Raw genomic sequence first — 23,041 nt, 5'->3', positions numbered from 1 at the left:
TTGTCGATATGGGTGAGGGACAGGGTCAAGCTGTGCGAAGCTGCATTGTTTTGCGATGCGATTTGGCAACCGGTCGCGTCATATCAGAACGACACGCGATTAATACAACGAGGCAGGCTGAAGCAAGCTATGAGCTGGTAAGAACCATCGTGGCCATTTCAATTCGCATGCTTGTCAGGGGAATATGTGTCGCGCAAATGAGAAGACAATATTTAGGTCGCAGATGGTGTACCGCGTCTTCCACAAGAAATTGACCGGGGTCCCCTGGACTTCTTTCCCACTTGGGGCGAACCCCACAACGCCCCTCTCAAATATCGGAACGGAAAAACATAAAAAGAAATGACGAATCGGCAGCTTCCGATTAATACAGGGGCCCAAGCTCTGGAGCTCCCCCAGCTTTGGTAGCTGATGAATCATGCCAGTCAAAAACGGTGCGTTGTAAAGACAACGTTGAGAAGTGTTGAACAATGGGTTTATCTCATTCTTTTCGTCATTCCCGTAACTTCCAACATGCCATCCATATTCCGCAACATCCGGAAGCTTCAGACATACTGGCTATTCGGCCAATGTGAAATTACGAAGAGGTCCCCACAAGTCTGAGCCATCCATAGGCCAAGCGAAGATTGCGCGTCTCACGACTCATTGAATCTCATCTGGCATAAGATCCATTCATGTAATGATCAAAAGGAGAACTAGCAAGCCCCCTTGCATTCAGGGAGGGACTGACAGGGTCAAATGCAGGAACAGACGTGCACAAGGAGCTAGGTGCAAGGCTCCATAAAACTGAGGACACGTGCCCTCGAACTTGGACCAATTCCAAAGCTCAGACAATCAATCCCTTTATCCATCTTAAGACCCACCTGAATGTTACCAGCAACAATAACGAAGCCCATCTGATGAGCTTAAGAGCCTTCCTCATATTCTGGAAGCAATGAAGGTCCAAGCGACCGTTGTCCAACCATGTGGCGAAATGTATGATTGTTTGACTCCGTTTTCTGCGATATTTGGAGCCTGAAAAGATCCAGGGAGAAGTTCTCAACTGCTCGCCATTCGCTCGGCTTGTACAGATGCGTTTCGGTGACGGGACGGTACGCAGTCCCACCACGTGCCGACGTCAAAGGTCTCAAGAATGGGCTTTGCCGAGCCATAGCACAGGTCATCCTAGAGCAACCGTCTATGCGCATCGGCATTATTGACGAAGACAAGCAAACGCCATGCTTTGTCCACATCCCACGCATTGATCTATCAGATCAGGTACAATGGTTCGGGCCGTCCCGCCCAGACACAGTAGATGCAGCCCTTGGAACATCTTTCCTTTCAGCACGACACATCGAGTAGCGCCCGCCCTGGAGGATTGCAGTTATTCCAATTCAGACTAACCTAGATGGGTTCATCGGAAATTGAGATCATCTACTCTTTTCATCATGCCATCAGCGACGGCACCAGTGGCTCCATCTTTCACACACGACTTCTTGAGGCCCTCAGAAACCCTGCTCAACCCCTCTTGGGATTCGTCGAACACAGTCTTCACCTTCAACTTCCGGAGCCATCGATCCTCTCACCGCCGCAACACCAGCTACTCAACAGCAGTGTTAGCTGGTCCTACTTTCTCTGGGAGTTGTGGAATGCCTTTGGGCCCTCATGGCTGATGTCAAACCCCGAGGTCACCATTTGGAAAGGACACGCTATTGACTTCTCACTGCCTTATTAAACGAGTGTATGAATCTTGCGAATTTCCGCTCCAAATGCGACTAGACTCTTGGCTGCGGCCCGATCTCATTTCCTGACTTTGACACCGCTGCTACATGCTCTTGTCGCAGCTTCTCTCTCTCGGCGTCTCCCGGCTTCTGAGGGACTGTCATCTGAACCTTGCTCCGCCATTAGCCTGAGACGGCAGGTGCCAGTCGCAGCGGATCTTTACGTAGACAGTTTGATGGCAGTTCTTGTGACACCAACGAATCATTCAACACCAAAGGCTGATGTTTCAAGAATTGCGCGAGTCCTCTGGCCAAGACCTCCAGAGCGCAATATGGGACCTCGCAGCATCTGTGAAAACAGACATCGAAACTAGACTCACAACTTTGCCAACGATGACATCACCGCCATGCTTAAGTATGTCGGTGACTTCCACGTATTCTTTCGCCAAAAGGATGGCACTGAGTGCGACAACAGCTGAGAGGTCAGTAATCTGGGAGCCATCAAGGGAGCTGTTGACAATGGGGGCTGGAAGTTGACGCGCGCCGTGTTCTGTCAGTCTGCTATGGCCGTGGGCACTGGATTTGGTGTAAACGTTGCTGGCATTGCCGACGGCGAGATTACCGTCACAATCTCCTGGAACGGATCTATTGTGAAGCCCGCCTTGATAGACGGTCTTTTGGCTGATCTTGAACATTTGGTATTGGTCATTGGGAGTAGTACCTCATTGTAAGCTGTATATATATGCTGCTCCCTATATAGGTTCCGCATTCTATATGACTTGGTGCCTGTTGGCCAGTTTATAGTGAACATTGTCCGCCAATTCCACCTTCAAGATTTTTCTTACATTATTTACTTTAAGTGACTGAATTCAACATTGCAACATTGAATCATTACTGGCGCCTAGGTCAACATGGAAACATGTCTGTCATATAAAAAATGGCAGAAGACTGCGGTACTACGCTTGCACACAAAGCCACAGAGGTTCTTGCTAAGGTTCTTTACTATAGACAAGACGATGGTCTTACCACCGACTGTCTATAAGAGTACATCATGGTCACTAGTCTCGGATTAAATGACAAATGACAGGTGTTGACTGCGGGTTTGTTCTACCACAAACAAGTCCTGGTGTACACTGTCTTGTTTAACTACCTCCACTTGTCGCTCTTGTCTTCAAGAATGGCGCATTATATTGGGCCCATGGGAAATTACCAATAACGGCTGTTGCAAGAAGAATTGACGACGAAGTTTTTATTGTAAAAAAAAAGGACCCCCGCCCCCCTCTGAAATCATTTTAAGCGATTTCAAGGGAAAAATCAAGCCATTGAAGTTGTTAACACTTTCGTTTTATGGAACTAAGGGAAGTGTTGGGCGTGAAAGCTTACGATTTTTCACTCGCTTACACAATACGGATGCCTGGTAAAGAAAAGTTTCAGCATAACATTGTGTAATGGGTTAGAGAACCAGAGGAAACAAGACTATAAATTTGTTACCATATCAATTATGAGTGTGACTGGAAATCATGATTCCTCGGTCAACACGACCAGACTGACCAATCTTTGGCCGTTTCGGTTAGGTAGGAAAGAAAGAGATATGTGCTTTATAATGGGCTTAAATCTCTCGAGAACCTAGAATCAATACAAATACGTTTTTCGATCGATGAATTCGTTGCATTGTTTATAACAGGGTGTCCGATACCCCCGGTCCAATGCGGCATCACATACTGATGTCGGATGCTGATTCGGCCCCACTTCATCGGGGCGGTCGGCGGGACACCACGAGAAGCCGGGCACCAACCGAGGGTGTTAAGCAAAGTCTGCGGTGAAGCCGAAATACATTGCTGATTCTGAAGGCGCTATGGCAAAGTACCTCCCATAATTGCTTCAAAATATGCACAGGTACGAAAAATCATGGCGCGGTTACTTTGTGGCATGGGAATTCCCTTTGAGCAGGGATTGTAATTGATGGCCGGGTCCTGACTCTTCAAAACCCCCTGTGAACCTTTCTTTTTCGCCATTTTTACGTGCCAGAGCGCGTCGTGCTCCTCCACCAACCGCGCCTTAATTAAATCGTCTCCGCCGCCTGAATTATTGAACTCAATTGCCATTTCAACTCGACGTTTCCCTCCTCCAGGCATGTGTGAGCTTTCCGAGTCAACCCACAAACCAGCAGCTTCGCTTTGCAGATAATTACCTTCCACCCTCCTTCCCCCCCTGTTAAGTGTTCCATGTGCCGTCGTAAGCCTTCAAGATCTTTCTGCTACTGAGCCGTCTACTGACATATATCCAAGGAGATGGCGTTCATGAAGCTCCCGGCAGAGGTTCTCTTGAATATCGCCCAGTACTGTGATACGCTGTCGTCTATTGATGCGGTTGCTAGAGTCAACCGTCGCTTCCATGACGTTTTCAACCCCGAACTGTATCGCACCGCCGTGGCAAATGGTCTCCCTGAGGTCACCGTCCTTGCCGCCGCCGCTGGTAACCTTGAAACTCTGAAGCTGGCCGCTGCTTATGGTGCAGACCTTGCCGGTATATACGCTTGCCCGCCACCAGACTGGGTGGTGGATGACTGGACGCGAGAACGCTACAGGAATGACAGTCAGATGGCCGGCGGGATGGACTGGCTCAACGTGGACCTGATTGTGCCCGATGGTTACGACCCCGGCCCCATGCCCCCTCACGCGTGCTGGGCCACTCCATTACATCTTGCCGCAATGCAAGGACACTACAACGTTGTGCAGTGGCTTCTCGGCCAGCCCAACGTCAATTTCGAAAAGCCTGGCCGGTTTCTTTGCCAATGCATGCCTCTTGTGCGCCAGCATCCGTTCAGCGAATCTCATCCCGACTTCCCCGATAAAGAGGTCCATTGCGAATTCCTCAGACTGGATCGATTTCCGGCCTGGACACCGCTTCATTTCGCCATATGCAACCACCACACCTCCGTCGCACGTCTTCTACTCAATGCAGGCGCCTCATACCACAACGTGCGCGTGCCAAATCGGCTCGAACAGTTCCCCACTTTCACCGGCAGTCTCGACAACTACACGCCTCGTGAGCGGCGTGATGTGAGAAGAATCTTTGGCCTCGATGATGGGAACGGACTCATGGACGGGGATGAGCCCGAAGACGACGAGGAGAGTGATAGGTCTGAGTCGGAGGATAACAGCCAATCGGAAGATGATGACGATTATCCATTAGAATACGGCGAAGACGACATCGAAGCCGACCCTGAAGGCATTGACTTTTACATGGAAGACTTTGACTATGAAGCCCAGGACTATGAATCTGGAGTTCAGGACGACGAAACTGAACTTCAGGGCTACCAAACTGAAACCCAAAACTACGAAACCGCAATCCCAGGCCACGAAACTCAAATCCCGCACAACGAATCCGAATCCGACGACAGCGAAGGATTGGACTTTGATGACAGCGAAGGGTCGGACTTTGACGACAGCGAAGGGTCGGACTTGAACGACCCCGATTTTGTATCTGCAATCCATATTGCCGCTGCTTCAGGAGAAAGGTCTATGATGACGTATCTCGTGAAAAGCCTCGGGGTAGATATCTCGACTAAGGATGGCTCGGGAGGAACGCCGCTTCACTACGCTATTTTGGCACCAGGCAGAAGCGCAGTCGACCATGCCCTGTCCCTCGGGGCGGATCCGTACTTGACATAAGCCCAAACGCTCTTTAAATTCGACGGCACTATGCGCTATGAAGCCCTCGACTGGGCTATCCAGTTCGACAGAGTTGAAGCAGCAGAAGCCATCCTCGAGCAAGGCGCTGCTTGGTCCATTAGGTGCGACTGCTTGGAACCGGACGAATGTACGACGCCAAAATCAGCTAGGGTCAAAGACATGTTCTGGAGTCTGGGCGAAGATGAGTGGTACCCTCAGTACAGAACAACCGGATGGCGGCACAACGCGAACAGTCTCATCCACATACTTCCCAAGCTCCTTCATCATACTAGAGCAGGCCATAGACCAGGATACGAGGACCTTCGTACCGAGCTCGCGGAAGCGTACCTGTGGGCTTTACGGACCGAGGACATTGACATAGAGGACCTGGTACATTTTATGCGCGAAGGGGGGTTGACCATTTATGTTCACGTCAGGGTCCAATCGTTCAGCGACAATATGAAAAGATTATGGTGTCTCGACGAGGATGAAAGGATACCTGAATACGCCTACTGCTCGATAGGTACCCTAGCGATGTATACTGTCATCCGCGGTATTTCTCCCAATGAGTCCCTTACGTGGATTCATAGAATTGGGTTGTTATCGGAAGCCGGGGCCAGTCCCTGTCCAGGATCCAAGGAGATGGAGAAGCTCTCCGTGATCCGGTACATCATGAAGCTTATTGGAGAAAATGGGTCGTATTACCTGGACTCTCGGCAGCTGCCTGACTACATTTCCTTGATCACGTATCTTGGTCGGAAAGGTGGTTGGGACGCTCACACCTTAGCGGAAGACGCTCGCGATCCGGAGGGCATGCTTGTCATGTCAGCGGCCTATGCCGCCTTCATCTTCTCCGTGGCGAGACACTCGAAGAAGCTTGCAAGGAAGCTGCACCATAAGATCAAAGCTTCCATGCCCCCAACCCTTCAGGCGGTCGTGAGGGCGGCAATCCCTGCGTCGATGACGAGCAGGTAAACATCCCATTGCTTCGAGGATTTCATCCCGCTCGGCTCTTGCTATGCAATTTGCCCGTGCGGTGGTTCTGTAACAACAGACAATTGATCGTCCTCAATAATTCTTGATTGTCTCGATGGGAATATGCTCTCGATTCTAATGTACATAGTCGACGGCGTTGATAACTGCATTCTAGATCTGGATCTGTTGCGGTTTACAGGGGTGCTTGCAGTCAAGGAAACCGCGTATTGTTTGGTAGCGAATTATTTTAAGATATGTTCTAGCGACTTAATAGTCGATCTCCCAATTTTTGATGATTCCCTGATCCGATTTTAGTTGATTTGTCTGTCCACTGCTACAAAAAGGCAAAAAGACAAGGCGGGAAGGTGTGCCAACACATCGATTGTTGGCCTCGCCGGATGTGGGTTGCATAATTGACAAACAAAAGTAGAACAGGGCCTCAAGGATATTTCGACACTGAAGAATGGTCATAATTGGCGAGAACGGGGACCCCGCACGCCGAGCTTGACTTCAATGCCAGAAAGGTGAACAGTCTCCGAGGTAGAGATGCAGCATGGGTTGGTTGCCGGGGTCTTTCCGCGTCGATACTGGGGACCATAACCTCCACCCTGAGCTGAATGGTTGCATCGTGGTCGCTTCGTCTCTCTAATTGGCGATGGCTTCCAACTGGGGTCTGCACGTACGTTTCCCGGGTGAGACCTCCGTTGGTCCCGGGTTGCTCTCCCCTCTTCGTTCCAACAAGACAACTTTTCCAACGAGACAAACAATCTAATTTAGCCAATTTGACCAATTATCACAACCATTCCCGTGGCTTTCCTCTCGCCGACCCTGGTCCGCACTGTCACCGTGATGGGGTAAATAAACCGGGGCTTCTGTACTGTGTATGAGACCGCGGTTAGCACTGCTATCAGGCCATATTCCTGGCTCTCTTCTTTTTTTCTCGTGTGCTCGTCATATCTTCCCACAAACACACGGGGTATCTTCAAGTTTCCTGGATATTCACTCTTTACCATTAGTCGATATTTCTTCATCGCATTGCATAGGCGCCAAAATGACGGGAGAGCGGGCCACTTCCACGGCTCCTGGGACAGCACCTCCTCAGGCGTCATCGCCAACTAGGTATACCGAAGCCAATGGGTCGCCAGTCACCGGCCATCCATCTACTGGACACATTGAGGCCGATGATGCAGCGCCTTCTGAAGATGGCTATGAGACCGGCACCGACACGAGTTCCAATACATCGACCTCCATCTCCTCTAGCGTTCGGGACTTCAACTTTGAGAACAAGCGTCGCTACCACAAATTCAAAGAGGGCAGGTACATCCTACCCAATGATGATCTTGAGCAGGCACGTGAGGACATGAAGCACGCCATGGTGGTTGAAATCTGCGGAGGGGCTCTACATAATGCGCCGCTGGAAAACCCCCAAAAAGTTCTCGACGTCGGCACTGGTACTGGCATTTGGGCCATAGATAGTAGGTGTTACCCGATACTAAGCCTGACAGACATTAACGACTAATTACCACCAGTGGGCGATGAATATCCGGAGGCCGACATCACAGGTCTCGACTTGAGCCCCATTCAACCGGCCTTCGTGCCGCCAAATGTGCAATTTTTAGTTGACGATGTAGAGGCGGACTGGCTCTACCCGGACAACTCATTTGACTACGTTCACCTACGACACATGTCAAACGCCATCAAAGACTGGCCCAGACTGCTGGCCCAGGCGCACAGGTGAGAACCTCTTTGATGTTCCTATCACAATTGTACCGCATACATCTGAAGTACAATTTCTAACCCGAGCAGAGTCATTAAGCCGGGTGGCTGGGTCGAAATCCAGGAAATGCTTTGGGATTTTGACTGTGACGACGGCACAGCGAGTCCCGATTACGGGCCAAAAAGGATGGTGACATACCTCAACGAGGCTTTCGCCAGTTTTGGTATCGATATCAGAGCAGCGACGAGTCACGGTAGCCGCATCGAGGCGGCGGGTTTCTTGAACCTCGTACATGACAAGAAGAAAGTTCCAGTAGGTACATGGCCAAAGGACCCAGCCATGAAAACCATCGGGGACTACTGCCGTGCTGTTATTTACGACGGGTTGTATGGAATTACAATCGGCCCTCTAACCAGAGGCCTGGGCTGGTTAGCTGAGGATGTTGAGGTTTTCTTGATTGAAGTGCGCAAGGATCTGTTGAACAACAACAACCACACGTACTCATACTACAATTCTTTCTCGGGCCAGAAGGCATACGAGACAGATGCATGATTTGCGGAGGTGGAGTATGGAGCCTTGGTTCACAGTTCCGGTTCGAACGTTGTGTAGCTTATCACGGGAAGAGCGGGAGGCAAGATAGGTTTGATAAAGCATCATTCTCGAAATTTTAGGGGACTCTCTAGGTCACCGCCGATTGCTTTTGATTTTGGGAGTAAATATTGTTAAACTTTATATATGCTGCAAGCTCATGGTGCGTCGTCTGCTTCTCTGTCCCTGATTGTTGTTAATGAAACTTAATTCTGACCTTGGTTTGCTTGCGGCTCAAATAACTCTCAGGGTCGGTATACATGTTGATATCCATCCAACTACTCACCGGTACGGGTATCCTGTGATACCAACAATATATGTTGCTTGGCAATGTAGTAAAGTAAGTACACAGCGAGAAGAATTGTGAATATTTCCATTGATGAGGAGGAGGAGGTACAGGATTGTGGGCGTTGAATTAACCGTCATGAGGGCGGCTACTTCTGGCACCGCCCCGGCCGGTCGGGTTCCCATTTGCTCAATTTAAACATACATCTGGAATGGGCAATGCGGTTCAAAATTCACAAACCAAAATACATACATCATGGATTGCAGTGCCGGGGTTCCCTGCTTCAGTAATCAGTAGTCCATAACGGTGCCTAGCGCACTTACTTGCCTCGCTTACGCAGGTAGCGCAATCCAAGGACGGCGGGAGATTCAAGTGCACCGAGCCACAATGAGACACAAAATGTTGGCTGTTTATATAGATAACCACTGTGGAATATATTTTATAGAAACCGTGTAGATTAAAATTAGAAGCATAGGTTTTGGCGTTGAGGTGCTCAAGTTGACGGTGAACCGCTATTGATGTGAGTATTTTCCGCCTTGCTGCGCAGTTTGATAACATTACTGATTCCAGGAAGCAGCAACGGACTGAGTTTGATGATAAAATTGGAATTCCGTCTATCAAAAACTCCGAGCCTTGTTTCCGGGAGACGGGAGATGTTAAACTTAGTGCCGTGGATAAACCTGTCTGACTCATGGAAGATAGAGCACACGCCTCACGAATTCAACAACTCGAGCACGCCGTTACTTCAGTCCTTCTTCTTAAATGTATTATCGAGGCTTGGACTTACGTGCGGGGCCTAAAAAACAACGAGTACAACGGAAATCGCCAGGAATCCCAAAAGACTCTGAGTAACGAAGGCTTAGGGCTATGGACGATGACCTGGACCAGCCCTCATACACTGACGAATCAAAGACCTTCGAGAATGCGAGGATGTTCAACAATGCTTACTAGAAAGCGTGGGCAGGTTAGTCTAACATGGGAGAAGCACATGACCTAGGAAGTTGTGGCGTTGATATGGACAACTTGACTTGCGATCCACAACACTGGGTGGGACTCTGTTCTCAATCCCAAGTTTGCCATGGACAAGTGAAATGAAGGCAGTTAGTAGTCTAGTAGCAAACCAGCGGAGAGGAACGGTTGAGATCACCGGGTTACAGGAGTGCAGCAGGTGGCGAACGCTTGTATAATTCAGGGGTATCAAATGCACACATATTCTCCTACGTCTCGTCTCGTCTTTACTTGGCTCTGACTTTCCGGATGACGACTCTCTCCCCGTCAAGTTCCCAACCTACGCCATGCTCTTTGGTAAGCGTCTCCCAGCTCGTCCCAGCACACCTCTCTAACCAGTCGCGGTCGACTGCTAGATACGTCCTCCCGAAGCACTTTAATGTGTGTGTCCGGATTTCGTTCTCCGCAAACTCCAGGAGCTTCGCTTTGTGCCCATCGACGCTCCTCTGGACTTTCCTGAAAGCGACGTAGTTGTCATGCGCCAGCGCACCCAGCACCGCATCTACCTTCGCATCGCGCAACCTGTACTGGTGCCTTATTGCGTATGCCTCGGCCAGGTCCCCGCGTCGACATGCCGCGTCGAGGACCAAGTAGCCCAAGACTTCTTGCAACTCGACGCTGGTCAAGTTCTGGGCAGGATGTATCGTCCTTAGGATGTGGAGAATGGCAGGGTGGTACGACTCGGGGTGCTTGACAAGGATGGAGAGGCGGATGTTGAAGAGGTATGCCTGGATCGAGAACTCGTCTATCCGCTTCGACGCCACTATGCCCTCGCGGAGCTTACGCAGAGCCATCATAACATCCGAAAGGGCCTTGGTGCTTGCGGGGTCGTTCAGACGAGGCGAAGAAGCGCCCGAAACGGAGGGGTAGTCTTTGAGGTCGAGAGTAGCGAAGCGGCGGAGGAGCTCGTCGCGCTCGCCGGCGTCGGAGCAAAAGGTCATGTAACGCTCGACGATTTTGGTGTAGTATCGTTCTTGGGTCTTGAAATCGAGGAGCCTGCAAAAAGGATGGTCTGTCAGCGCCTGTCCCCTTGCTCAATGGGCAGGGATGCAGCCGTACCGGGTGTCTCCCTTTGAGGGGAGGCCGATGCTGTCGAGAGGGTCCAAGTCGACAGGCTTGAGTCTCCCCCATGGTCCCGAATGGGTACGGCCACCTCTGCCGGGGGCACTGCTGCCGCCTCTGAAGACTCTCCCTCCTCGACCTCCGCGATTTGACATGGTTGTGGAATGGCGGGCTCTGTCGAAACTTGGCATGGAGGGGTGAGTGGGCGACTCGCGGGAGACATGTCGTCAAAACAGGGACGGGGCCTCCTTTATCTTATCTAATCCCCGACGGGGCGCCAAGACATCAGCTCAGGTACCCCAGAAAGCCCCTACTCAGAGTCGAAGCTAAATCCGGGTAGCTCTTTCCAGTGGCTAATGTCATCTTTCATACTGCCCTGTCCGGAGGAATATCCCTCATTCAGTGACTGTGGAGGGCTCGACGGCCGATTTGCTGCAACTGGACCGGTTAACACAAGTCTCTTTTGAAGGATCTACGGATTTAGTTTGCAAGCTTCTGGCGATTTGGCTGCTCAATGCCGACGGTGCACCCCACTAGCCAACGAGCGATACCTTGCCAGGGGGGAGCGGGATTGCGAACCGCGGGGAACCTCGGCAGCTTGGAGCTTCAAAGCTGCAACCCCAAGTGCAACACTCACGGGGCCCCGTCTACCTATTTCTCAGCTTTGTATAGTCTCGCGAGCAAGGTCTCGGTTCAACTGCGACAAGCATCCATACTCAACCACATAAAATTGACTCCTCTTGATCGTCGCAAACATGTCTGACCGTGTAGCGCAAATTGCCTCCCACCTGAACTACCCCAAGGGTATGCTCGCCGGCCAAGTGGCCATCATCACCGGCAGCGGCCAGGGTATCGGCGCCGAGGCAGCCCGGCTCTTCGCAAATGAGGGCGCAAAGGTTGTCGTCTCTGACATTGACGCGAGTACGGCCCCCCTTACCTCTCACCGAGAGCCGTATCGTGACTAAATCCCCCGCGCAGAGAAAGCACAAGAGGTCGCCGACAGCATCAACGCCGCGGGCGGCCAAGCCATCAGCGTGCCAGGCGACATGCTCTCGGCGGACTACATCACCGCGCTCGTCGCCAAGGCCGCGGAGTTCGGCTCCGGCAAGATCCACCACATTGTCAACAACGCCGGCTACACCTGGGACGGCGTCATCCACAAGATGACGGACAAGCAGTGGGACACCATCATCGCCCTGCACTCCACGGCGCCATTCCGCCTCGTCCGCGCTGCGGCCCCTTACTTCCGCGTCAAGGACGGCGAGAACCGCTGCATCGTTAACATTAGCTCCACCTCGGGCGTCCACGGCAACGCGGGCCAGGCCAACTACGCCATGGCCAAGGCGGGCGTCACGGGCCTGACCAAGACGATTGCGAAGGAGTGGGGTCCTGCGTTTGGCGTGCGCGCGAATACGGTTGCATTTGGACACATCAAGACGAGGTTGACAGATGCCAAGGAGAAGGGCGCGTTCATAGTTGGGCCGGATGGCGAGAAGATTGCGCTGGGGATTCCGCAGGGGCCGAAGGGGGGCGAGCAGCAGCAGGCACAGGCGCATGCAGATATCCCGCTACGGAGACCCGGGACATCGACCGAGGCAGCGTCGGCGGTGTTGGCTGTGGTCAGCCCGCTGTTTAGCTATGTTTCCGGGCAGACAATCATGGTAACGGGCGGTCGCAACATGTAAGCTTCGATCGGGGGTTGGGCGGCGAATCCACAGCTTCACAAAAAGCCCGGAGCAGCCCAACATCACCAAACAAGATGTAGATTTCATGTGACTTGCAAATAATTAGGTATCGGTACTTGTATTCCCGTCCCCCAACGCCCAATTCATGCCAATGTTTCCGGCAGCAAAACAAAGATTCTCGGTATCGTATCAGTTCTATTTTCTCCCCCACACGCTTCTTCGCCTCAGACCTTCAGCCACAGCGACAGCACGCCCTTGGCGTACTCGACAATCTCGTCGCCGCCCAGCTTGCTGTCGCCGTAGACACGGTCAACAAAGGTGATGGGCACCTCGGCGACGGTGCATCCCATAGCCTTGGCGCGGACCATCATCTCCATCTGGAAACTGTATCCCTTACTCTCGGTGCTTGAAATGACCTTGTCGAGGACGGCCTTCTTGTACAGACGGAAGCTGCCTGTCAAATCGCTGACGCCGGGGCGCAGGACGGTGTCGGCGAAGAGGTTGGCGCCGCGGGAGACGAACTTGCGCTTGAGGTCCCAGCCGTAAACGCCGCCGTTGCCAGCGTAGCGGGTGCCAGTGACAATATCGTAGTTGCCCTCCTTCTGGCGGGCGACCATCTGCGGGATGAACTTGGGGTGGTGGCTGAAGTCGGCGTCCATGATGATGACGAAGTTGCCGGTGACGAACTGCAGGCCGTGTACGTAGGCGGTACCCAGGCCCAGCTTGCCGGAGCGGGTCTTGAGGGCGACATGCGGGGAGTAGGCCTTGACGAGCTGGTTGGCGACGTCTTGGGTGCCGTCGGGGGAGCCGTCGTCGACGATGATGAGTTCCCAGTCGAGGTTGCTGTGGAGAGGAAGTGTGGTCAGCATGCTTTGTGCAGACAGGTGATGATGCATGCCAGAATAAGACAAAGGCACGCTTACCCCTCGGTGAAGGTGCGGTTCAGCAGCCAGGTGATGATAGGCAGGTTGCGACGCTCATTGTAGGTCGGCAGGATGACCGAGTACTTGTTGGCCGCCATTGCTGTTGCTTGAGAAAATCGGTGTCCAAGGGAAGAGGGTCGAAGAGAAAATTCGCGTGGATTCGGAATGGGCTTGGCGGAAAGGAGCGTGGTAAAGTTGGTTGCGCGGTGGTGAAGCTTTCCGGCGATGCTGTCCTTTGGCGGTGGAATGCTATTTTGGCGCCTTTAGTGGTTGGATGACTAAGCTTGGTCTAGCCCCTGAAATCCAGGGGGGTGACAAGGTAGTGGCCAGGAGCTCCAAGTGTGATCTCACAGCTCCCTTTCCAGCCTTGGTGCATCACTAGTTCGATCAATGAACCATGAAAAAATTGTTGATGGTTTATTGCACTCGTCCTAAGACGGAATCTTATGAATCGTAAAAGCCCTCTGGAAGCATCTTGAGATTTGATTTCAATTTTATATTCATTTCACCCTGAGCATTGGCATGTACTGCTGGCCTCCCTCTAAACTGTCCTGCAAAAAGCTTCTTGCCGGAATGGACGAATGCCTTCCGTAACGAAATGTCAATCTTTAGCTCGCGACAAAGATCTTCCCTAGGTTGCGCCCCCGTAAATTGATCAGTGGCTAAAGTAAGTCTAAGCTATTGGTTGCAGGCTTCCATTTTATGGGTCTGCAAGGTAGGCATTTATGTCGCCCGAGGTTGGTACAGCAGACCGCCAGCCCAGCCAAGCTGCCTACAATACAACCACCCAAGCTGCCCGCAGCCAACCAACCTATTCAATTGACTATCGTCAACGGCCGGCCCAGCTGTCCACAGTCAAGCTATTTACTTGTCTGTTACTAACAGCCAGCCCAGCTACTTATAGCCAACGTGTTTGAATACTCGTTACCTACAGCTCACTAATCCAACTGTCTGTTACCTACAGTTAACCTACTTAACTGCTTATGACCTATAGCTAACCTATATAATTACCTACTACCTACAGCCAACCCAGCTGCCAACAGCTCACCTGAATGCATATAAATAACCTATCTAACTATATGCTACTTGAAAACAGGCTAGCTGTCTGCAGTCGCCATCTTTCCTAATGGGGGGCTTTGGTCGGCAGGCGATTTGCCGCCCCCAGTTCAAGTATCTATCTGCCAGTAATTCATAAATCCACAACATTGCGTTGCGGAAGGCACGGCTACTTCGTGGTGCCCCATGAACTCGAGTTATAATTAGCTTCGTCCAATCCTCTAGAAACCAACTATGAGAAACATCATTGTCAGATCGGGTTTCTCTACATATTGGCATCAGTAATTACAATTACAAGAGCATGAGCCCTAGCAACTCCTTGTACCCAACACCTCTACATGCACTGGCCAGCGAAATGAGTTCGCCTGGCCTGTAAGTTCCTATGATGGTCTGTGTGCACACAATTTAGCTTAGCTCGATCTCCGCAGCCAAGTCCGCAGGATCTCCGCTTCTACTTACCAATGCGTTAGCCCATACTGCCGAAGCTTGTTTCAAGGCTTCCTTCTAGGACTTCGTGAAGTGAGCAGACCATCGACAAGACCCATCTGTCTCAGTGATTAATTGTTCCAGTTCCAATATCCATAGACGGGCAATAATGGGTCGAAGATCCAAACAAAGAGCTTGCTTTGCCTGCGTCGAGGCGAAAAGACGCTGCGACCAGACTCTGCCGGCTTGCTCGCGGTGTCTGGATAAGGAAGTTGATTGTGTTTATCCCGCGGTCCGCCGGCCTCGACTGCCGACATCATTATCGTCAAATGGCCTTGATTCAAGACTAAGGTCCGGTTGGGAAATCCCCTCGCCATGGCCGGGAAGCGGCATTGACGACATCGAGATTCAAGGGCCAGATATGGACACAATGGAAGAAGCCCTCTTTGCTCCACCAACCACATCGGATCTGAATACCGCCAGAACAACAGAATCAACGTCATCTTCCTCTGTCGCCAATCAGACCGATACCGACGCGGCAAGCCATTCGAGTTTTCACACTGAAGGCCTGAACTGGTTCCTCCAATATCCATCTTGGGTCATCGCCTACCAACACTCGCCGCCGGCCTCCATCCCGCCCGCCGCCGTCTTCACAAATTTCGTCCGCGGCTTACAGTCCTGGCTCATCTGCTTCCTCCGCAAAGGCCACAACCCGTTCATCCACCGCCACCTCTACTCCGCGGCGGCACTGCCGCAGTGTATACAGGACGCTTACGCAGCTATCGCTATAACGCAAACCGTCACGCCGGAAAATGAACACGTCGTCGACGCTGTCTCTAATGGCTACATCATGAACCTATTGTCCGCTCACTCCACAACTGATCTGTCTTTCATGCCCTTGCTCTCAACGAGGGAGCATTTAGCCCGCACCCAGGCCCTCCTGATCCACCTTTTGTTATCTCTTTATTCCCCGTCAATCTCCCGGCGGGCCAAAGCCGAATCCCTGATAGACACCCTCCGCCTGTGGGCGCGTCAGCTATGGGAGTCAGCTGTGTTGGACGCAAATACATCGCCCATCCTCCCAAACACACTATCCATGTCATGTGACCAGGACCTCGACAAAGATGAAGTGGTCCCGAGCCTATTTAGAGCCTTCGTCCTCTCCGAGTCCTTGCGTCGCACGTGTCTGCTCACGAGCATTGCCACTGGTGTGTATACCAGCCTCAAGGAAACGTGGAGTCACGCCTGCGCCGGAGATGTTTGCATCACTCTGCGAGGAGAGCTTTGGGAGGCCCCGTCAGCTGCCCGGTGGGAGGCTGTCGCCAAGAAAGAGGATCCGCTGTTCCTATATAGTCTCAAGGGGCACTCCCTTCTGTCCAAGGGCATAAAGGCTGCCGAGGTTGACGAGTACGCTCGACTGATCTTCACAGTCTTGTGGGGACTCGAGAAGGTTGAAAACTGGATTGTCAGCACTGGAGATGCTGTATCTGTGACATACTAGAAACAGAATGCACCAACTGTGGTATTCCAACCGATTGGGTCTAAAAAGAACACACGAAATTGTTGTTCAAGAACAGCATATGACACGAAAATACAAACTACTCCATTGTAACGGTCCGCTCTCGGTCAACTGGAGTAAATTTCTACACCTTGCCATCTCTAATGCTACAATCACCATGAGTCTAGAATAGGGAGTCCATCAGCCAGAAGCTGCTTGTTCACCGCACCCGTCGTATTCTGCCACAGGCCCCTAACCTGCTCCTTATCCTGGGCGACCGGGTTGGGATCTCCTATCTTGCCGACGGGAAACACAAATTTCCCCTTGTACTTGACCGGATCTTGGCGTACTTCTTTCGCAGCGGCGGCAAAAAGTGGCGTTGCGGCGCCTTGCGCTGGCGTCAAAAATGTCCAGCGTGCAATCGCCCTTACCAACGCAGTGTTGATCGAATCGACGCCCACGGTGGCAACCTCGCCGGGGTGAACTGCCATTGAGAGAATCGGCAGCTTCTGCTCGTCCATTCTTTGCTGCAGCTCCTGTGCGAAGATCAAATTGGCGGCCTTTGAGACTCCATAGCGAGTCGTGTCGAACCCGAACATGAAGCGGCCGAGGTAGCGCCACTGCCACGGTGGCAGAGGGACGGGGTTGCGGAGGAAGTCGGGGGAGGTGAAGCGGAATTTGTAGCTGGCCGGGACCATCGCAGTCTGAGCGCTGGAGCTCATTGTCACGATTCGGACGTCTGAGTCTTTTTCCTTGAGGGCATTTTTGAGTAGGGGAAGTAGGCGGTTCGTAAAAACAAAGGGCCCGATCAAACTGCGCAAGACTTTTTAGAAACGTAACTCGTCGGGCTCGGAAAACCTCTCAACATACTTGACGGCCATGTGAATCTCCCATCCAGGTCCCACGAGCTCTGTAGAGGTCGTTCCAGCAGCTATATTGTGAACTGTGCAGCGTAAGCATCAGACCAGGAGATGCAGTCATGGTGCAACATTCACAGACTCACCTAATATGTCAACTTTTCTCTCCCTTTCCTTCAATTTATCGGCAACTGATGATATGCTCCGTAGATCAGTTGCATCCATTATCATCGATTGCAATTTATCTGAGTCGATCTCCGGGTGGTCGTCCTGGATGCGCTTCCGCGCCTCGTTTGCCTTCGCCTCGGATCGTGTAGTGAAGTAGACTTTCGCTCCCTTCAGTGCAAGAAGCTTTACTGTTTCGCGGCCAATGTCGCTGCTGTTGGGCGCTTTGTTAGCCCCCTGCTCCAATAATTGATATTCCATGTACTTACTTTCCGCCCGTGACAATGGCAACTTTATCATGCAGACTAGGCATATCTCTCAGGGGATTCCACTGAGCAGACATTTTGTCAATTTTGCCTGCAAGGGGACTGGGTATAGGTTTAGTTCGGGATCGTTGCTGTCTAGACAAGTTAATAATTGTACCGCATTTACGACCCGGTTGATTTAGAACTGATCGTGTTAATTTTGAGAGCATTTGCTCCATTATATACTTGGTGAGACTGCCCAGATATTGCATGGTTTTGGGCCACGGGATCGGAATCAAGCGCGAGACCGAGAGTCTGACCGGGCCATGTACGCTGTTGAATGCCGCGTACTTCCTCCGCAAAACTAGCTTGGAAGTTAACGGTGCGGACATTAACATGATAGAAGTTCCGCTCGAGTGAGTTTAAAACTATTCATATAATGCAAATATCTTTAGGTCACCCCATTTACTCCTACCAACGGAATTTCAATGTGCCGGTTTTAGTGTAGGTGATGTTATGGCGGACTTGCGGCGGAGATGGTGGAGGAAAGTGGATGCCCGTGTATGGTGTTGTCACGGCAGAGCTGGACAATTGGCGTCAGTCGCGGGGCACAGTCCATGTGACCTCTGTTAAGCCATGTTGATAGCAGCGCAGGCACGTTTGCCTGCACTGGCGCATCTTTGATTTATTGCCCCAGTCAGTCACTGTCAGCCACTGTTACAATTATACAGGCGAACACACAATCTGCTCGGCTGTACATATAGAGGTTGGGTGTTTAATGCTCTGAGGCGGCACCTGGTAGGCTGAGAGGTGTAAATCATCATCTTGTAAGCGGACGGGTGCCTTGGAGATAATACGCCTTAAAAAGCAGGACAGTTTTTGCAGAAAGTCTAGAAATTTTATATTTATACTTGAGTAGGAACAAAGCTACTTTAGTGCAGCCCCTTGACAACCGTTCCGGTTCTAACAGGGGAAAGGGACTGTTGTGGGATGCCGGGCGAATAGGTTGTTGGCGTCGTGAGGTGACGCGGACGAGTAGTAAAGCAGGACGCAACAGTGAAGCTGGACAAAAGGCAAGATTCAGGCAAAGATATGTGTACTCAAGTATGTCTATTCATGGATGACGAAGTTCCCTTGATGAAGGTTACCATGATCGAAGCTAACACACCCCGTGGACACGTGTATCCTCACGTGTCGGCAGTTGGAGACTACCTTACATAGTACAGAGCTCACAATGGCCTGTGGCATACTCAGTGTTGTAAACAAGGTACCTAAAGACCTACCCTGAACCAAACCCAAGTTAGAGCGACAAATACGCCAACCCAGTCTTGACAGATTTGCTCACTATGCTTGCGTGACAACTACCATAAACGATGAGCCGGCCCTCAAGCCAATCCAATGCACGCATCCCTCCAGTTGATGTGTTGCTGCAGCCCTCGAGCAGATCACAGATGGCGTGCAGCCCGTTCCGAAGCTCAGACGTGGCTCTGGTTCAGCAACGAGCGTCGATTGGCCCCAGGAAAACAGTTGGCCAGGGATTGTGGAGACTGGGCATGCAAACCATGCAATCGAGACCAGCCATTCGTGCTTCCCCGCATCGCCTCCTCTCGCCCTGCTGCAACACCACGCACGACCTGGCCAGGCCGGTGCGAGCAGAAGACTCGCCAGTGGGAGAAACTGAGTTCGCTCCACAGTGCTCTTGGAGTTGACACACACGGCCCATGACCGTCTGCAAAGACTCGGGCGTTACAAACGTTGAGACGGACCTGCAACACTGTGCCCCTACCATCAAAGAGCTCTGTGCCTTTGTTACACCTCCTCCCGTCCTCACACGCCCGATGAAATCACACTCCAGCAGGTGTCTTTCACTAACCTAACGCTTGCTACCGGGGGCGTCGGCTTCGTCGCTGGTGGTCTACTTCCGATCGCCTCAACAGGCCCGGCTCATCGAGCAGCTAGGCCTCATTTGGTTTAACCGGCTCTTAACCGGGGCCAAGCTCCAGCCCTGCAGCATTCGAGATCGCCAGGTTTGGCCGTGGAGTACTGGAGCTCTCGTCACGTCAGATTGACATGACGGCAGAGGTTCCTCTCCACCCAATTTGCCACGAGGGGAACCTTGCGGCATCTGGCCATCTCCTTGCAACCTCGCAGCTTCACTCTCGTCGCTCGAGGTCCGCTCCCTGCTCCATTTAGCTAAGGGTCGGTCGGCATCAGCCACCCAGCACCACACTCGATGGACCGCGCAGACACACACACACACACACACACAGGCAATGGGGAATGGCGTGTCCCGAGCCGCCCTTGCCCTTCCCGCTACTGATTCGTCCCGTGGAACCAGGAGCGTTCCCCCAACCCCGTGTTTCTGTGCGATGACTTGCTGTGCGGTTGCAGCTGGCCCAGCCGGTGAGGAGGAGCTCCCATGCTCCGACTCCAACTTCAGCTCTTCTTCCCTCTTCTCTCGTCCCCTCTCCCACTCAACTTCATCCTTTACTCTACAATCTTCCATCGCCAATAGGCATCACTGCAGCAATTCTCATCATCTTCAACCCTCATCGACACTCGAGTGCGGCCATTGAGCCCAATTCCACGACCGACAGCGATCTCACTCATCGCGCACTGTGCGCCGAACCCGATACCCGTTACGTCATCGCAATGGATGCCACTTCCGCGCCCGGAGCTGTTCCTGCCATCGCAGGCATAGAAAAAGGTGAGTACGAGGCCGTCGAAGCTCGCTTCGTGATCGCAACGACCCCATACAGCGCAACTGAGATTCGCGCCTTGCGCTGCCTGAATATTCGTTGCTGTACGGGGCGAAGCATTACACCGCACCTGTCGCATACACACACATACATTGTGCTCAGACCCCCATGCGCTGACCTTCGCTTCCCACCACAGTCCCCGAGACTGCCGCTCCCGCAACCGAGACAGGAAACAAAGCCACCGAGCCAGTAGCCGCTGAGACGAAGCCTGTCGAGGAGAAGGAGGGAAAAGCCGCCAAGTTGGAGGAGCCTCTTGTGCTCACCCCGCCTGCTGATGTGCCTGCCGCTGCGGAACCTGGCCCCGATGCACCAAAGCCGGCTTCTGTCGAGGAAGTCCCCGACCAGGATGGCCCGGTTGCGACCACTGGCGTCGATGAGTCGAAAGCTGTCCCTACCGAGCAGTCCGCCGTCACGACCGCGCCTGCCAGTGAACCCGTGAAGGAATCTGTCGAGGAACCTATTGCGCAAGAACCCGTCAAAGCACCGGTCGTCGAGGAAGAGCCAATCAAGGAGCCCATCATTGAAAAGCCTGAAGCTGTCAACGGCACATCGACCAAGGATGTCGAGATGACAGGCGCCCTCAACGATGCGGAGGCTACCGGTGCTGGAGAACCGGAGACGGCGTCGCTGGCTATCCCGTCAGAGGGCAAGACGGGAGCCAAGCGCAAGGCCGATGAACTGAACGAAACCAATGGCGCCAATGGTGCCAATGGCGCAGAGGAGGAGACGGTTGAGGACAAGCCAGCCGAGAAGAAGGTCAAGACTGGGAAGCCCGGCCGGCCTGCCACCAACGGCGCCGCCAAGCCGCCCTCGAAGAAAGACAGTGTCAAGGAAAGTCCCAATAAGGAAACCCCTCGCAAGGAAAAGGAGTCCCTGGGCCACAAAGTGGCCAGAAACGTGAAGAAGGTCATCTCGCCCGTCGGCAGGACTGCACGCAAGACTCGCTCTCAGGGCCCGGTCTGAATGTAGTAGTCTGGAACAATTCAGTTGTGCGTGAAGCGGCGGTAGCCGCTGCGCCCATTGCTGTGGTAGACGAGGTCGAACGGTCCCAATGGACTAGCAACATGAGACCATGACGGTCGAGGTTTAGGTTCAGGTCTGACGAGCGGGTTTACTCTCATTTCATCCCGCAGGTTTATGATGGGTCGGCAAAAAGGAGGCGCGGGATTCTTTTTTTTTTCCTCTTCTGCTTTTTCTATCTCGGTTCGGGTTTGAACCAGCATTCGATGGGCACGAGGGAGGAACATGTACATATCAGGGTAACTGCACATGCAGCTCGTCAATCATGTTTTGGCTACTTTGATGCGATCCATGCTTGGGTCAGCCACACGCACATGAAGAATCCTCGAAACTGACACTGCCGCAAAGGCGTGGTAGGATGAGCTGGCTGTGATGGCCGACGTGAGTAATGTGCAAAGGGCAGCCGGACCGAAGCCATCGACATGTGCAAGTCTCGACTTGAATGTGGGATCATCTGTCGCTGGGAGGGGGGATGACGTCTTTGTGCGGCCCTTGGTGTTTGGTCCAGACCGTGACAGAATCTGAGGGTCCACCAATCCGCGTCACCGCGAGCCGAGGGTTTGCAGATCTTGGCCAAGACACGCAACGGGCGAGATTTCCGCTGCTAGTGTAAACTTTTGATGGAAAATAACAAAATGAAAAGACGAATTTACTGAGACCATGCCAAAGGAACAAAAAAAAAAAACAAAAAAAAACCCCCCCATTCCGTGCCTGGATGAGAGGTGCCTGAGCTGAGTTGTCGACCATCTGTGGGAACTTAAGTCTCTTTTGGGGGCCGGGATTGGGGAGACATACACAAAGCGAGGGACGCGCGTGTGGGAGAAACACCATGTCTATCCCGGGCAAAACGGGCAAGACGACTTCTAGCTTCTAGTTGCCCCAGAAGGGAAAGTAAACAAAGAAGAGATGCGCTAGGCGAAATCGAGGGGGGCGGGCTGTTTTGTTCCTTCTCTTGGCGGGACGGCGTCGAACAAGCAGACGCCAAAGGAGAGGCCGCCGCTCGGATGGTGACGTAGGACGACGATGAGGGCGGGCCGGTAGCTGGTGCGGCGGCGGTTAGGAGAGAGAGAGGGAAGACGACCCCTCCCACGCGCTTTCTTCGGCCTACCTGCCCGCCACCTGCACGCCTACCCTTGGGAGGAGGACCCCGATCAAGCCCGTTCCGTTTCCGTGGGATTCCTACCTCGTTCTGGAAGCGGGTTAAGGCAGTGCGGAAGAGGGAACCGGAGGGCTTGGCGATGGGGGGGGGTAGGAGGGGCCCACTCGATCACGAATTCCACGTTTGCGCGACGGACGGCAACTGACCACCTGTTTTGGGCGGAGGGTTTCTTCAACCCAAGGGAGGAAGAATGCTAGTCCCTCACCTCGCGCGGAGATAGAGACTGGAACGGGAAAGGAAA

The 23,041-nt window shown here is 52.6% G+C and overlaps 9 protein-coding genes across 9 annotated transcripts; 6 read left to right on the top strand and 3 right to left on the bottom strand.

The window, feature by feature from the left end:
- Window positions 1-3,988: 3,988 nt before the first annotated feature.
- EsH8_VI_000333 (ankyrin repeat domain-containing F-box protein) lies at window positions 3,989-5,371 on the top strand (the record flags this gene model as incomplete). The annotated part of the gene is made up of 1 exon (XM_083271586.1): window positions 3,989-5,371. The coding sequence occupies one exon, from the start codon at window positions 3,989-3,991 to the stop codon at window positions 5,369-5,371; it is 1,383 nt and encodes a 460-aa protein (XP_083126760.1).
- A 30-nt stretch (window positions 5,372-5,401) lies between these two features.
- Window positions 5,402-6,346, top strand: EsH8_VI_000332 (uncharacterized protein; the record flags this gene model as incomplete). Its single annotated transcript, XM_083271585.1, has 1 exon — window positions 5,402-6,346. The coding sequence occupies one exon, from the start codon at window positions 5,402-5,404 to the stop codon at window positions 6,344-6,346; it is 945 nt and encodes a 314-aa protein (XP_083126759.1).
- Window positions 6,347-7,397: 1,051 nt separating this feature from the next.
- EsH8_VI_000331 (class I SAM-dependent methyltransferase) lies at window positions 7,398-8,615 on the top strand (the record flags this gene model as incomplete). Its single annotated transcript, XM_083271584.1, has 3 exons — window positions 7,398-7,821; window positions 7,876-8,080; window positions 8,153-8,615. The coding sequence occupies 3 exons, from the start codon at window positions 7,398-7,400 to the stop codon at window positions 8,613-8,615; spliced, it is 1,092 nt and encodes a 363-aa protein (XP_083126758.1).
- Window positions 8,616-10,172: 1,557 nt separating this feature from the next.
- Window positions 10,173-11,198, bottom strand: EsH8_VI_000330 (uncharacterized protein; the record flags this gene model as incomplete). Its single annotated transcript, XM_083271583.1, has 2 exons — window positions 10,173-10,941; window positions 11,005-11,198. 2 exons carry the CDS (start codon window positions 11,196-11,198, stop codon window positions 10,173-10,175), a joined length of 963 nt encoding a protein of 320 aa, XP_083126757.1.
- A 564-nt stretch (window positions 11,199-11,762) lies between these two features.
- Window positions 11,763-12,692, top strand: EsH8_VI_000329 (SDR family NAD(P)-dependent oxidoreductase; the record flags this gene model as incomplete). Its single annotated transcript, XM_083271582.1, has 2 exons — window positions 11,763-11,928; window positions 11,986-12,692. 2 exons carry the CDS (start codon window positions 11,763-11,765, stop codon window positions 12,690-12,692), a joined length of 873 nt encoding a protein of 290 aa, XP_083126756.1.
- Window positions 12,693-12,916: 224 nt separating this feature from the next.
- EsH8_VI_000328 (dolichyl-phosphate beta-D-mannosyltransferase) lies at window positions 12,917-13,713 on the bottom strand (the record flags this gene model as incomplete). The annotated part of the gene is made up of 2 exons (XM_083271581.1): window positions 12,917-13,535; window positions 13,616-13,713. The coding sequence occupies 2 exons, from the start codon at window positions 13,711-13,713 to the stop codon at window positions 12,917-12,919; spliced, it is 717 nt and encodes a 238-aa protein (XP_083126755.1).
- Window positions 13,714-15,518: 1,805 nt separating this feature from the next.
- Window positions 15,519-16,598, top strand: EsH8_VI_000327 (uncharacterized protein; the record flags this gene model as incomplete). Its single annotated transcript, XM_083271580.1, has 1 exon — window positions 15,519-16,598. One exon carries the CDS (start codon window positions 15,519-15,521, stop codon window positions 16,596-16,598), a length of 1,080 nt encoding a protein of 359 aa, XP_083126754.1.
- Window positions 16,599-16,768: 170 nt separating this feature from the next.
- EsH8_VI_000326 (uncharacterized protein) lies at window positions 16,769-17,960 on the bottom strand (the record flags this gene model as incomplete). Its single annotated transcript, XM_083271579.1, has 4 exons — window positions 16,769-17,408; window positions 17,466-17,526; window positions 17,599-17,831; window positions 17,887-17,960. The coding sequence occupies 4 exons, from the start codon at window positions 17,958-17,960 to the stop codon at window positions 16,769-16,771; spliced, it is 1,008 nt and encodes a 335-aa protein (XP_083126753.1).
- Window positions 17,961-20,514: 2,554 nt separating this feature from the next.
- Window positions 20,515-21,584, top strand: EsH8_VI_000325 (uncharacterized protein; the record flags this gene model as incomplete). The annotated part of the gene is made up of 2 exons (XM_083271578.1): window positions 20,515-20,569; window positions 20,758-21,584. 2 exons carry the CDS (start codon window positions 20,515-20,517, stop codon window positions 21,582-21,584), a joined length of 882 nt encoding a protein of 293 aa, XP_083126752.1.
- Between the last annotated feature and the right edge of the window lie 1,457 nt (window positions 21,585-23,041).

Source organism: Colletotrichum jinshuiense, chromosome 6 (assembly GCF_051148585.1).
Source record: "Colletotrichum jinshuiense chromosome 6, complete sequence".
Classification (NCBI taxonomy): domain Eukaryota; kingdom Fungi; phylum Ascomycota; class Sordariomycetes; order Glomerellales; family Glomerellaceae; genus Colletotrichum; species Colletotrichum jinshuiense.
This window is presented reverse-complemented; position numbering and strand designations above follow the sequence as displayed.